The following is a 14,620-nucleotide window of genomic DNA, read 5'->3' as shown; positions in this document are numbered from 1 at the left end:
AATCGTTCTGTGTATTCCAGGCAATCATTCTGTGTATTCTAGGCAACCGTTCTGTGTATTCATGTTAGTAACACATATTGTGATGTGTTTGTGCATTCGAATGTTTAGGAGGATGAGTTCTGTGTATTTTGTGTCAATATTCTGTGTATTCATGTTATTAACACAGGTTGTGATGTGTTTGTGCATTCGAATGTTTGGAGGATGAGTTCTGTGTATTTTGTGTCAATATTCTGGCAAACATTCTGTGTATTCTAGATAATGATTATATGTATTATAGATAATGAATTTCTTGGAGCCATTCGCGTCTGCGTTCACTAACATCAAAACGACGTCGTTTTGGGTGCACATTGTTATGTGCACCGTGGTGCACAGTATAACGATTGTAATACGGCTCAACCATTAAACCATACTACAATTCTTTAATTCATGACCCAAATCTCCACTTCAATTCCACCGGCGCCCACAAATTCAATTATCAATTCTTTAATTAATGAGCATCCAGAAGTCTATAAATCTGCATAATTCCTTCAACCATAACTCCAATCCATTAATTCCCATTCGACAATTTTCCATTTTATTTCCCTTCACTCAATTTAAAAATTAGGAATATTATACCAACACTCCAGAAGCATCATTCAACATTCCAGTATCAATTAATTTTCCTCACCAGAGTCACCACCCTGCCCGTTACCCTGCTCCTCTCCTTCAATTTCTTCAAAATATTCATCCACCCATCTACAAATTAAGCTCCCTACACCCAAGTCCAACCTCAAACCCTGGCCAATTATAGACTTAGGCCTATACCTTTCCCTTACTGGGCTTGCATCTATTAATTCTATCATTTTTGTGGCTGCCACCTTTGCGGTAAGGAGTTTTTACTTATGTTTAAATTTTATTTTCTATACTTTAAATATAATTTCGAAATATATAAATTTTATATACTAATATTAAATATAACATTATGAAAAATAGAATTAAAAATAACTTTAATCAAGTCTCATTAATCGAATAAGACATATAAAATGAGACAAATGGAATAATTTAATTTAATTTTTAATGATTTAATTAAAATTATAATTTATAGTAATTAAAATAATAAAAATATAATTTATAACTTTATATAGATTGGTGGGTCCTCAAAAAAGTTAGAAAAAACTTAAACGGTTGGGTAGTAGATGGTTTTTGAGATTGTAAATGTTGAGGTCCACAAAAAATATTTAAAAAAAAACTTTGACTATTGTGATTGCTATTACGGTTGTTATACAGTGGACCATGATCCATATAACTGTATAGACCATGGTCTGAAAACGGCGTCGTTTCTTTATGTAAAGAAACGATAATCGTTAAATTTTAACAAATCTCATATTTTTGGTGTGTTTAGAACAAAATGAAACTATAGTGTATCTAAAATGAAATTAAATAATTTGTCTCGCATATTGTGTTTATATTATCAAATAAAACTGTAATTGAAATGAAATGATACTTTAGTTGCGTTGTAATGAACCTACAGTGTATATAAAATGAAAATGAATAACATGTTCACATATTTGAGTGTATAATTGAATTAGAATTAGAATTTAGTGCTGCTGTAATAAAACTACGGTGTGTATAAAATGAAATTCAATAAAGGTCTCACTTTAATAAGACTATTGTACTCCGTATATATAATGTCAAATGAAACTGTAGTTGAAACAAAATGAAACTTTAATTGTGTTGAAATAAAATTACAATGTATATAAAATGAAACTGAATATGTTATACAAACAGAATTAATTACATAGAACGAGTGCCGTTTCTTTACATTAAAAGAAACGACACTGTTTGGACCATATATACTGAGGACCCTGGTCTACGCTAAAATTTGCCTTGCTATTAACCTTGCTTGTTCTTTCAAAATCCGTGAAGCAACCCCTCAATATAAATGTTCTAATTCAAATTTGCCATAGCCACTGCTTGTCTGTCGCTTATTCGCTAGACTGCCAAATTATTTTTTGGACTGCACTCATATTCATATACATGATTCAATTAATATATATATATATATATATATATATATATATATATATATATATATATACTAGTTTTTCTTATACGCGATGCGCAAAATATAAGTGCCCAATATTAGTATTTTGTATTAAAATTTTAAATTTATTTAAATTTTAATATTGTAAATAATAATAATAATAATAATGTAAAATATTTTATAAATTAGATATTTATATTTTAAAAAATAACTAACATATAACTCTAATATTTAATGTGTATATATTATTATTATTATTGAAGAAGATAAGAAAATATATGGTGGATGCATGTGCATAGTAATAATAGTAGAAAAGATAACGGAAGTTATAACGGTAAGGGTATATTTGTCCAAAATATTATGTAATACAAACTTTATAGCATAATGTACAAAAAACTTAACGGAAAAACGGACATCACATTTATTATGTTTTTAGATAACTTGTCAGTGCTAAATGTCCATACATGGAGGAATAGTGTGATACACGTGTTTCTTACTAATCATATGAAAGTTAAAAAGACAAACAAATTGAATAAACAAATTGGAGTTAATTCTAATTTTGGTCATAGATTTATAGGTACCATTTTATTTTTAATCATTTTTTATTAAAACATTTACATTTGGTTCTACTATTATTGTGACATGATCATTTTTGGTATTCCGTTAACAAAATTGTTGAAATGTCGTTAAATACAATGATTTTTCGATCATTTTTATACAAAGTAAGTTGACCTCACTATATTTTTATGTTTATTTTTTTTATTTTTAAATATGTAACTGAAGACCGAAATGTCTTTGTATTTAAGGACATTACAATCGTTTTGTTGATAGAGGACCAAAAATGGTTATGTCACAATAATACTATGACTAAATATGGATGTTCTAATAAAAAAGAACTAAAACTGGACTACCACATATAAATCTAGGACCAAAAATGGAATTAACTCAAACAAATTGTGTCACGTATGATCGGTTAAGTTAGTAAATAGCATAGGGTGCTGGTATGGACTTAATTCACTGGTTCAATAGACATTATTTGAGGGAAGAGATTAATGTCGAAACTCGATAGTAACAGTATGAGGATTATGTCTAAAGTGGGAATATCCCTTGTGCGCACTAACATTTGGCTCTATCTGCTGAGCTACTGATTTACTGTGATTTACATCTTTTCAAATGTTCTGTCAGATCGATGTATGTGAGATTTTTGGGATTGGAGATTCAACCTTTTGAAGCAAGTAAATAGCATAGCAAATTGAGTTACATTGTGTGATTTATCTTTTTTACTAGTACATCTGTCCCATTTTATTTGTCATACTTACTATTCATTAGTCAAACAAACTCTTTTTTCTTTGTTTATTTTATTTAGTATTTTTCACTTATTTTTAAATCTAATTTTTTGTGTTTAATAGTACTTTTAGTGTAGTTTCTAAATATATAATGAAAAATTTGATTAAAAAACGTTTAATACTAAAAGGCTTAATATTATGAAAATTTTGATTAAAAATAACTTCAGTCAAGTCTCATACCGAATCAGACACATAAAATGGGACGGAGGGCGTAATACTTTAGGACAAAAGTAATAGGTGGTCTCAGGGTTATAGGTGTATTCTTTTGTTATATGTTACTCCGTAGTAAATACGGGTAAAATACGCAAATTATATCGTGGACCGCGCATCAAAACGACGTCGTTTTGATTAATGAAAACAAATAGATGAAACCACCTCCGTTCTGCGCCATTCACTTTCAATTCATATACACTGCAGTTACATTTCAATACAAATGCAGTTACATTTCGATATAACTACAGTTTCATTCGATAATATAAAAACACAAATGTGAAACTGTTATTCGGTATCAGTTCATATACACTGCAGTTACATTTCAACACAACTACAGTTACATTTCGATATAACTACAGTTTTATTCGATAATATAAAACACAAATGTGAAACTGTTATTCAGTATCAGTTCATATACACTGCATTTACATTTCAACACAACTATAGTTACATTTTGATATAACTACGATTTCATTTGATAATTAAAAATAAATGTAAGACACTATCTTTTGAAATGACCTGCAGTATCAATGACCACGGTCTACGGTATGGGGTAAAATAAGGGTATGTACACTGGAAATCCAAAAAACGTTTACTGCGGTAAATGTTCCGGATAAGGAATGGACAATTCAAACCAATAGGCTTTTCTATACAAAATTTCAAGATAAGAAATCATTGCGCCTAACACAATGATTGTGCCTAATTATCTAAGCCATTTCAAATACATAGTTAGTGAAATCTAGCTAGGTCATTGATCTCAAGCATTTAATGGTCCAGATCTATCATCATTAGAGCCGTCAAAACGGGCTTAACCCGTCGGGTTTTCTCGCCCCGTCCCGTGTAAAGGACGGGGCGGGCTTTGATATTTTTAGCCCGTATTTTGGCGGGCTTTTTAGCCCGCCCCCGCCTTACCCACGGGCTTGGCGGGGCGGACTTGGCGGGCCGGCGGGGGACCCGCCAAATATATAATTTAAAAGATCATAAAAATAAATAGATGTTACATTAATAAATTTATAACATTAAATATGTCCTATCAACTTTATTATATTACTAACACTAATGTGTGTCTATACTCATCATATATATATATATATATATATATATATATATATAATTAAAATTGGTTTATAGTTATATTAATTAACATTAGCTTACAGTTTACTGAACTGTAAACTAATGTTAATTATATATATATAACATTAGTTTACAGTTTAGTAAACTGTAATCTAATGTTTCTTATATATATAACTTTTGTTTAAGCTGTAAACGGTAAACAAATTATATATATATATATATATTAATTTTTATTTAAATTTTAAAATTTTAAAATTTGATAGGCTCGCGTCAAGGCCCGCGGGTTTAAGGCGGGGCGGGGCGGGCCGACCTTTCTTAGGTCCGTATTTTGGCGGGCTTTTTTGCCCACCCCCGCCATATGGCGGGCTTAAGCGGGTCCCGTCCCGCCGGCCCGTTTCAACAGCTCTAGTCATCATGAACTCATGGAAAGGAGTGGACTCACCTGAACAATGACACACACACGCACAATCCCTAATTTCCTAACTCAAAATTTCACAATTGGTCTTTGTTCTCAAAATTTCTCTGCAAATCTGCAACAGTATTGTCGGACGGCTGACGCATGTGAAAATATCAATTCGGTTTGGACTAATTTTAGACTAAGAAATTTGAAATATGCATTGTGAATTTACTTTTTAGATTTTTGAATTTAAATTATTAGTGAAAATAAATAAATACTCATGTGCATAAGAGAACTTGGGAATGTTTGGGTTTTAAAAATAACTGAAATCCAAATCAAACCAAATCCGAGTCATAACCAAATTATTTCAAACCGAACTGAAACCAAATCGAAGTAAAATTTGAAAAAGAATGACTTCATTGTTTTTTCAAAACTGAAAAAAAAAAAAACTAAAATGAAACCCAAACGTCGACCCCTAATAACTAAATCTGTAGTGACTTGCTAATAGATATTATTAAAATCTAATTACTCTATTTTATATGACGTACTTCATTTGATACTTTTCTTTTCAGTTAAAAGATTTAGAGTGTGTTTGGTAACCCGAAAAATGATTTTCTAAAATTATTTTTTGTGCTTTTGGTGTTTGGCAACATCTAAAAAATGTGGTCAACGGAAAAATGAGCCTATTTTTTCAGAAAATGGCTTTGTGCGGAGGGAGAGACGACTCATGTTGTCCCTCTCCAGTCCGGTAGACAGGTTTCCATCGGAAACCAGTTCGTCGGCTCTAGTTTCCGGCGGAAAACAGAGCAGCGGCTGCTAATTATTGTGTAGGTCGTGGTCCACATAGCTGTATGGACCACGGTCCAAAACGACGTTGCTGAATTTTATGAGTTAAAACAATGTATATTACAAGTTAGAATAATGTACATTATGTGAAAATAATAAAACTTCTGCGGTAAGATAATGTACGTTATGTTATGTGTTAGAATAATGTATTTTTTTTGTTAGAATAATGCCATTATGAGTTAGAATAATAAAACTAACTTATGGAGTATGATAATGTACATTATGTGTTAGAATAATATATTTTATATGTTAGAATAATGTACATTATGAGTTATAAAAATGTATATTGTAGTGGGTAACGTAAAAAAAAAATAAATTATGCGAAACGAATGTAATTTTTGGATAGTGGTCCACATAATAACCATTGGAGATGTGGCCACGTTTACAGCAATGTCGTACTTGATGAACGTAGCAAACTCGAGCATTCCTTCACAGTTGATGAGTGTTGCAAAGTTGTCCTAGGTTGACATACTTCTTTAATTTTTTTGTCCTATTTGGACATAATACATTAATTTTGGGTGTATAAATACTCGAGCATTCCTTCACAGTAGGCACGGGCTCACAGCCACCACAAATTTGATTCATTATGGAGAATATTTCTTATTGGGTTTTTCAGGCCCTGCCATGGCTTCTCGCCTTAGTATTCCTCTTCAAAATAAACACTTTTTATCAACGGCGAAAATCTAAAACTCCACCAGGTCCACGGCCATGGCCTATTATTGGCAATTTGAATCTCCTTGGCTCACTCCCACATCATTCCTTACACTTACTGTCCCAAAAATATGGAGATTTAATGCTCCTCAAATTTGGGTCCAAGCCGGTTTTAGTTGCCTCGTCCCCTGAAACGGCTAAACTTTTCTTGAAAACCCACGACGCCGTGTTCGCCTCCCGGCCGCCCACGGCCGCCGGAGACCACACTTTTAACCGGGCCGACCTCACGTGGTCGCCTTATGGATCGCCCTGGCGCCACGGCCGCAAGATTCTCCTTTCCGAGGTTTTCACCCCGAAGAAGCTTGAATCATTCGAGTACGTTCGCGTTGAGGAAAGGACTAGGTTGATTTCCCGCCTTTACGATGCTGTCGGGACTAAGAAGCCGGTGTTGCTAAGAGACCATTTGTTGAAGTTCACCTTGTCTACCATGACTAGGCTAGTTTCAGGTCACAAGTACTACAGCAACGACCGTGAATTGAGAAAACAGAATGCGGGTTACACAATTACGTTAGAGAAATTACAAGGGATTCTTGATGAATGGTTTCTGCTTAGTGGTGTGATCAATCTTGGAGATTGGGTTCCTTGGTTGAGCGGCTTTGACTTGCAAGGATATGTGAAGAAGATGAAAGCTTTAAGGGACGAGTACGAAGAGTTCCTAAACCATGTGATTGAAGACCATAGAGCTGTGATGAAAGCAGAGGAGAATTTTGTCCCCAAGGACATGGTGGATATCTTTTTGCAGATAGCTGATGATCCAAATCTTGAGCCGGATGTTGAACTCAATCGGGACCGCATAATGGGGTTAATCCATGTAAGCTTTTTGTTTAAATTTCTTCCTTACCATACCTATACTATTCTTAATTAAAGAGTTAATTCCATTTTTGATCTTTTCTTTTCTTCTCGACTCTGCTAGAATATGCTGGCGGGTGGCACAGATACATCAGCAGCATTAGTGGAATGGGCATTTCAAGAATTGCTTAGAAAGCCATTGATCATCGAAAAGGCGACTGAGGAGCTGGATAGAGTGATTGGGAGGGAGAGATGGGTAGAAGAGAGAGACTTTTCGCAACTTCCATATATGGAAGCAATCATCAAGGAAACATTCAGGTTGCATCCACTTTGCACATTGCTCCCACCCCATTATTCCATGGAAGATTGCAATGTGGCAGGTTACGAGGTACCAAGTGGAACAACTGTTCTAGTTAACGTGTGGTCTATAGGTAGGAATTCTAAGTATTGGGACAAGGCTGATGAGTTTTTCCCCGAAAGATTTTTAGGGAAAGACATTAATATAAATGGACAAGATTTTACACTTTTACCATTTGGGTCGGGTAGAAGAAGATGTCCTGGCTATAGTTTTGGAATGAAGGTTGTTCGAACAACATTAGCTAATCTATTACATGGATTTAATTGGAAATTAGCAGAAGACATGAGGCCAGAGGATATATCCATGGAAGAGGTTTATGGCTTGACCACTCATCCAAAATTTCCTTTGTCTTTCAACATTGAGCCTAGGCTTCCCACCCATCTTTACTAGAATGTATTGATTTCTTACTCTTCTACGAAGACTATCAAATTACGTTTTAATGGAAATTCTATCCTATTTTAATAAAAGTAAAAGCATTTCAATAAGTGCATATATTAACATATACAAAGTATTATGTTTAAAAACATAATTAGTGCCAAGGACCTTGTGGTCCAGTGGCATCAAACCCTTCCCTTTATACGGAAGGTGATGGGTTTGAGCCTCAGTGGAGGCAATACTTACTCGTAGTTTTCGCGGTGGATGGAAAGAAATAAATGTTAAAACGGAAAGAAGTTCCCGAGTATCGTTCTCAAAGGACGGCAAGGAGGGAATTCAAGCGGTAAGGGGATTAAGCACAAGAGTGTTTATAACGAAAATAGGAAGGGGATTAAGCACAAGAGTGTTTATAACGAAAATAGGAACAAATATTGGAAACAATCAATTGGAAAGGAGGATTTGGATCTTGCAACTCATATAGGTATCCTTGATTTCCTAAGATACTAGGCTAGCAACACTTAGATAATGAAAATGAGACAAGGTCACCAACACCACCGCCACTCTCGTGGTCAATGGACTCACTCCTTAGACCGTAATGTCATCCTTGTGATCACTAGGCTAGGAGAGGCATTTTGTCAAACACGTTATGTGCCTCTTATCTTCCACTTCTCCATTTTCTCAAAGGTGAGAGGGAAATGTGCTAGGCTAGGCTAAGGAGTAACTCTACTCTCGTTGATGAGACTCCTTCTCCAAACACCTCTCATATAGGTTGATCACCCCTACACAAGAGTTAAAGTGGATCACCACTCACACAATCAAACTCATAATCAAGCAATTGCAAAACCTAATTGATCAATTCAAAGCTCAAGAACATCTATACAACATTGCTCAATCCAAATCCACAAAGATCTATCTAATCATACTTGGAATTGAAATAGCAAAAGCAAAAGTAATGACAAGAAATTAAAAGGAAGATTTAGCTTGAAATTAAACCTTGAACTTGAAATTGAATGTTGATCACAATCTTGCAATGGAATTCTTCTCTAATTCTAATCTAAACCTAAGAATTGCAATGTGGAGTGAATTGGGAATGTGGAGTGAATTGCGGGAGATCTCTCTAGGCTAATCCTAGAGAGAGAAATATTCTAAAGTGATCTAAAACTGAAGTGTCAAGGATCCCCTACAAAAATGGTTCAATTCCCCTTTTAAACATTGCAAAAACTGCCCACTTTCGCGATGGACGCCCTGGTGGACGCGCGTCCACGGGCGCGTTCACGGCGTTATTTGCGTCCAGACTTCAACTTCTGTAAGTGTTCTGATGGACGCGCGCGTCCACTGCACGTCCACAGCAGACCTCTGTTCTGCTGTCAAACTTCTGCAAGCATAATTTCGGACGTAGTCCTGGACGCATGGGTGGACGCATGGGGGGACGCGCGTCCACCGCGCGTCCACTTCGCGTCCACTGCAGTCCTAGCCTATTTTTTGCTCCAACTTTGGTTTGTTCTTCACTTATCTGAAATGTTGTCATTTCCTGCCCTTTTTGCACATCTTTTACTTACAAAACAATTAGCCAAGCGTGGAACGGAGTCTAATGACAATAACAAGCATTCTAAAGCAAATTAGGACTAAAACATTCATAAGGGCCGTGAATTATGCACTTAATGATCCACAAATAACCTTATAAAAGTGGTATCTTTTGCACTTATCAAACTTTCCACACTTTAAACCTTGCTTGTCCTCAAGCAAGCTATCCTTAAACAAGCAAAACATAAGTGTAAAGGATGCCACAAACTTTGATATGCAAGAAAGCTTAAGACAAAAGAACGATGCACATATTTGAAATCAATACACTCTTTATGCTATCATGAAAATGTGCCTTCAAACGAACACTTAGACTCTCAACAACGAATATCCCACGAAACAAAGCCCTTAGGCTAAAACCATTCATTTCAATTAACTCTTTTTCTCACACTTTTCAAGCATGCAATCCAAACGAGGGTTCACCAACCATTTAGAACGGGCCACTAGCCGAGCCAACTAGTGGGAACGATGTGCACAAGCCAACCCTATTAGACCACCCGTATAACCTCAAGCCCCCTAAATTCTAGCGTGATAAACAAAAAGGCGTCAAGGTTATCTACTACCCCTCAAGACCAACCATCGGGCTACCCGATCTCACATGGAGCTCCATGCTTTTTCGAGAACAGTGCAATGGGCGCCCGGTCCTAACGGGATAGATCTCTCCTTTTCCCATTCCCCAAGATAACCTCATCGGGCTACCCGACTTCACATGGATCTCCATGCTTTTTCGAAGACGGTGCAATGGGTGCCCGAATCTTGGCGGAAAGGCTCTCTTAAATTTTCTCGTCTCCCAAGACCTTGCATCGGGACAACCGACTTCACGTGGATATCCACGCTTTTTCGAAGACGGTGCAATGGTTGCCCCAAATGTCCTAGCAAGACGGTTCTCCTTTTTTCCATATTCCTAAGGTGGCCACATTGGGCTCTTTTGGGGTTTTGGCTTCATTGGGCTCTTTTTTGAACAAAAAATAACAAGCAACACCTTCACAACCCCTCACGCCACCTTCAGGAGAGCAAAAGCAAAAAAAAAAAAAAATTAGTTTCATTTTCCGGGCTTAGTAAACATTATATTACTAGGGTTGATAGGTGCACACTCCCACTTCGTTACCTCCTTGACTATGGTCCGAACTAGATGAAGGGTGAACATCACACAAGCATACAAAAATCAACAATTTTAAAAGTGTACAAGGGTTTTATTTCAAGGGATATTCTAAATTGGGAATCAAACACTCCTTCAAAGCACGCATTTTCTAAGATAGATTTAAACAATGTATTCATTTCAAACATATCCAACATTCTACGCTAAGCATCACTTTGTAAATCAAAGTTTTTAAGCACAAAGGTGCTTCCCTTTCCACACTTTAAAACGAACATCGTCCTCGATGTTCACATTATGCACAAGGTGGGAAAGTCATAAGGTCATATGCAAAGCCACGCCTTTTTCCACACTTTAAAAGTGTGCTATGGGCTCCAAGGATCATACAAAAATGCTTTTATGAATGATTCAAAACATGCAATGCAATGTCATCATCTCCCGATTTCCACACTTTAAAAGGAAAGCATATAGGTAATGAAAATAGGTAAGGGAGATAAAGAGACTCTCCTTAGCTCACTTTGAGTGCATTGCCTTTAATCATGGTGGGAAAGGCATAACCTCTTAGCTTTGAGCCATTTATCACTTTCCCTACACCATCAACAAACACATTGCAATACTACAAACCATATTAGAGAATTTATCTTCCATTAATGCAAAACTTTATTGAAAGCAAAAGTAAACAACAAAAACAAAATGCATAAAAATGTAAGATAACCTCGGGTTGCCTCCCGAGAAGCGCTCCATTTAACGTCCGTAGCCCGACGCCACTTTCGAGCCCTCATTCCAACATACTTGGACGGGGACAAGTCCTTTTGCCCCATCCACTCTTTCTTCAAGATATGTCCTTAAATGACGGGCATTGGCAAACTCCTTTAATTCTAGCATACTCTCTTCCAAAGGTTTGCAACTATCCACGTCCACGAGTATGCTATTCTCTTCCGACTTAACTCTTTTTTCATTTTTCTTCTTTTCACTAAGCTTCTTTTCATCATTTCTCACTTTCTCCTCAACTTCCTCCCGAACACTCTCATTTCTTGTCTTTTCCTTTCCCTCTTCTATGATTTTGCCATGAACTTCCTCAAACAACACCTTCTCATTTTCAAAATTTTCTTCTTCATTTTCCTTTTCTATAGTCACACTCTCTTCACTCCGATCTTTACCAATCACATCATGAATATATAAAGCATTATCAAGGCAATTATCGTGGAAGTTCACCAATTCAATATCAATTAGATCACACAAGCTAGCATCGATATTCAATTCATCATCAACATTACAAAGCATATCATGCAATTCACCAACATGTTCATTTAACAAAGAATTATCATCAAAAGTAAACAACTCAAGACCATCATTATCATTAGAATTGAAAGAATTAACACCATTAACATCACAAGAATCATTTTCAAAAGCATTATCATGAATGCCACAAGACACATTCTCACAAGAATTTGAAGGATTAACGTCATGAGTTTCAAAAGAATCACTTTCACAATTATTGGAAGAATTAGCATGAAGATCATCATCACATTTAGCACTAAGATCCCATATATTCCCTAAAGATTGGGTATTCACATCAACATCCACAATAATTTCCCCACTAACAATATTGTCAATATCATCATCCCCACAAGTATAAGCACAAGGATCAACACAATCTACATACTTATCATCACAAAGATTAGAACTATCAACATCATCACAAGCCACACATAAATCATTACAAACATCACAAGCATGATCTTCGCAAGATTTGACACATATATCCTCAAAAGTAGTGACACAAGTAAGGTTAAGAACGTTACCACTTTTGAAACTGAAGGTGTCACCATTAGAATTCTCATCCTCCCACACTATCTCCACATCATCATCACTTTCCTCTTATACTTGTGTTTCCAATGCCTTGGAGTTTTGAGCCACTTGTGTTTCCAAGGTTCTTAGTGAGGCACGACTATCTTGTCTCAAATTAGAGACATCTTGCCTTATGGTGGACATCTCTTGCCTCAAGTCTTGCTTCCACTCTTGCCTCAAATTGGCCATGTCTTACCTTAGTTCATCAAACATTCTCACCATCTTGTCCTCCAAACTTTCTTTAGGAGCCTCTTCTCTTGGTTGATTGTTCCCTTGGTACATTGGCGGAACGTAGTCATCATCCTCGTCATAGTGGCTAGAGAGGTAAGATTGAGAATTGTATCTTTGATGAGATGCGCTCCTTCCATCCCCCCGGCACTCATAGTAGTAGTTCTCTTGATCACGATAAGACTCTTGGTAACTCTCTGGTGGCTCATCATATATGGTTCTTCTTTGAGGTGGAGGTGTGGCTCTTCTTGAGTGGGTGTAGTCACCATCTTCTCTTTCATCAAATTAAGCTCTTAGTGATTGCCTTCTTGGTGGGTATTCTTCTTGTGAAGACTCATATGTCCTTGAGTAAGGTTGTTCATAGTCCTCATAATCTCTATAACCATAGGGGTTAGAAACTTGAGCATTATAGCCTCCCCTTGGTTGCCTATATCCTCCTTGATCTTCATAGTAATCCTCTTGTTGATATCTTGCTTGAGAATACATCATAGAGGATCAACCTATCAACACAAAGACAAGAGAGTGTTTTGCAACTAGAAGTAGTTGCAAGTGAGAGTATTACCAATTGAAATGACAAAAAGATTAAAATGTAAACAAAGTAAATTGCAAAAATAGAAAGTAAAAGGGGGGGGGGGGTTAGACTCTCTAACTTGAACACTTGCTCATGTTAATCCAAAGGCACTTACTACTCAAAAACCGATGCCATCCCCGGCAACGGCGCCATTTGATGGGTATAGTTTTCGCGGTGGATGGAAAGAAATAGATGTTAAAACGGAAAGAAGTTCCCGAGTATCGTTCTCAAAGGACGGAAAGGAGGGAATTCAAGCAGTAAGGGGATTAAGCACAAGAGTGTTTAGTGTTTAAAAGCTAACCCAAGCATAGTAAGGGATGCACATGAAACATAACGAAAATAGGAACAAATATTGGAAACAATCAATTGGAAAGGAGGATTTGGATCTTGCAACTCATATAGGTATCCTTGATTTCCTAAGATACTAGGCTAGCAACACTTAGATAACGAAAATGAGACAAGGTCACCAACACCACCGCCACTCTCGTGGTCAATGGACTCACTCCTTAGACCGTAATGTCATCCTTGTGATCACTAGGCTAGGAGAGGCATTTTGTCAAACACGTTATGTGCCTCTTATCTTCCACTTCTCCATTTTCTCAAAGGTGAGAGGGAAATGTGCTAGGCTAGGCTAAGGAGTAACTCTACTCTCGTTGATGAGACTCCTTCTCCAAACACCTCTCATATAGGTTGATCACCCCTACACAAGAGTTAAAGTGGATCACCACTCACACAATCAAACTCATAATCAAGCAATTGCAAAACCTAATTGATCAATTCAAAGCTCAAGAACATCTATACAACATTGCTCAATCCAAATCCACAAAGATCTATCTAATCATACTTGGAATTGAAATAGCAAAAGCAAAAGTAATGACAAGAAATTAAAAGGAAGACTTAGCTTGAAATTAAACCTTGAACTTGAAATTGAATGTTGATCACAATCTTGCAATGAAATTCTTCTCTAATTCTAATCTAAACCTAAGAATTGCAATGTGGAGTGAATTGGGAATGTGGAGTGAATTGGGGAGATCTCTCTAGGCTAATCCTAGAGAGAGAAATATTCTAAATTGATCTAAAACTGAAGTGTCAAGGATTCCCTGCAAAAATGGTTCAATTCCCCTTTTAAACATTGCAAAAACTGCCCACTTTCGCAATTTC

The 14,620-nt window shown here is 36.2% G+C and overlaps 1 protein-coding gene across 1 annotated transcript; it reads left to right on the top strand.

The window, feature by feature from the left end:
* The first annotated feature begins 6,465 nt into the window (after positions 1 to 6,465).
* Positions 6,466 to 8,203, top strand: LOC116017580 (trimethyltridecatetraene synthase-like). Its single transcript, XM_031258185.1, has 2 exons — positions 6,466 to 7,421; positions 7,524 to 8,203. The coding sequence occupies exons 1-2, from the start codon at positions 6,486 to 6,488 to the stop codon at positions 8,145 to 8,147; spliced, it is 1,560 nt and encodes a 519-aa protein (XP_031114045.1). The 5' UTR covers positions 6,466 to 6,485; the 3' UTR covers positions 8,148 to 8,203.
* Positions 8,204 to 14,620: the final 6,417 nt, after the last annotated feature.

The sequence above is a fragment of the Ipomoea triloba genome, chromosome 4 (assembly GCF_003576645.1).
Source record: "Ipomoea triloba cultivar NCNSP0323 chromosome 4, ASM357664v1".
In the NCBI taxonomy this organism is placed as follows: Eukaryota; Viridiplantae; Streptophyta; class Magnoliopsida; order Solanales; family Convolvulaceae; genus Ipomoea; species Ipomoea triloba.
The sequence above is the reverse complement of the archived record's forward strand: the minus strand, read 5'-3'. Positions and strand labels throughout refer to the sequence as shown.

Coding starts and splice junctions, on each gene's coding strand:
- LOC116017580 (XM_031258185.1), top strand. CDS start 6,486: ATGGAGAATATTTCTTATTGGGTTTTTCAGGCCCTGCCATGGCTTCTC. Junction 7,422..7,523: donor GCATAATGGGGTTAATCCAT/GTAAGCTTTTTG, acceptor CGACTCTGCTAG/AATATGCTGGCGGGTGGCAC.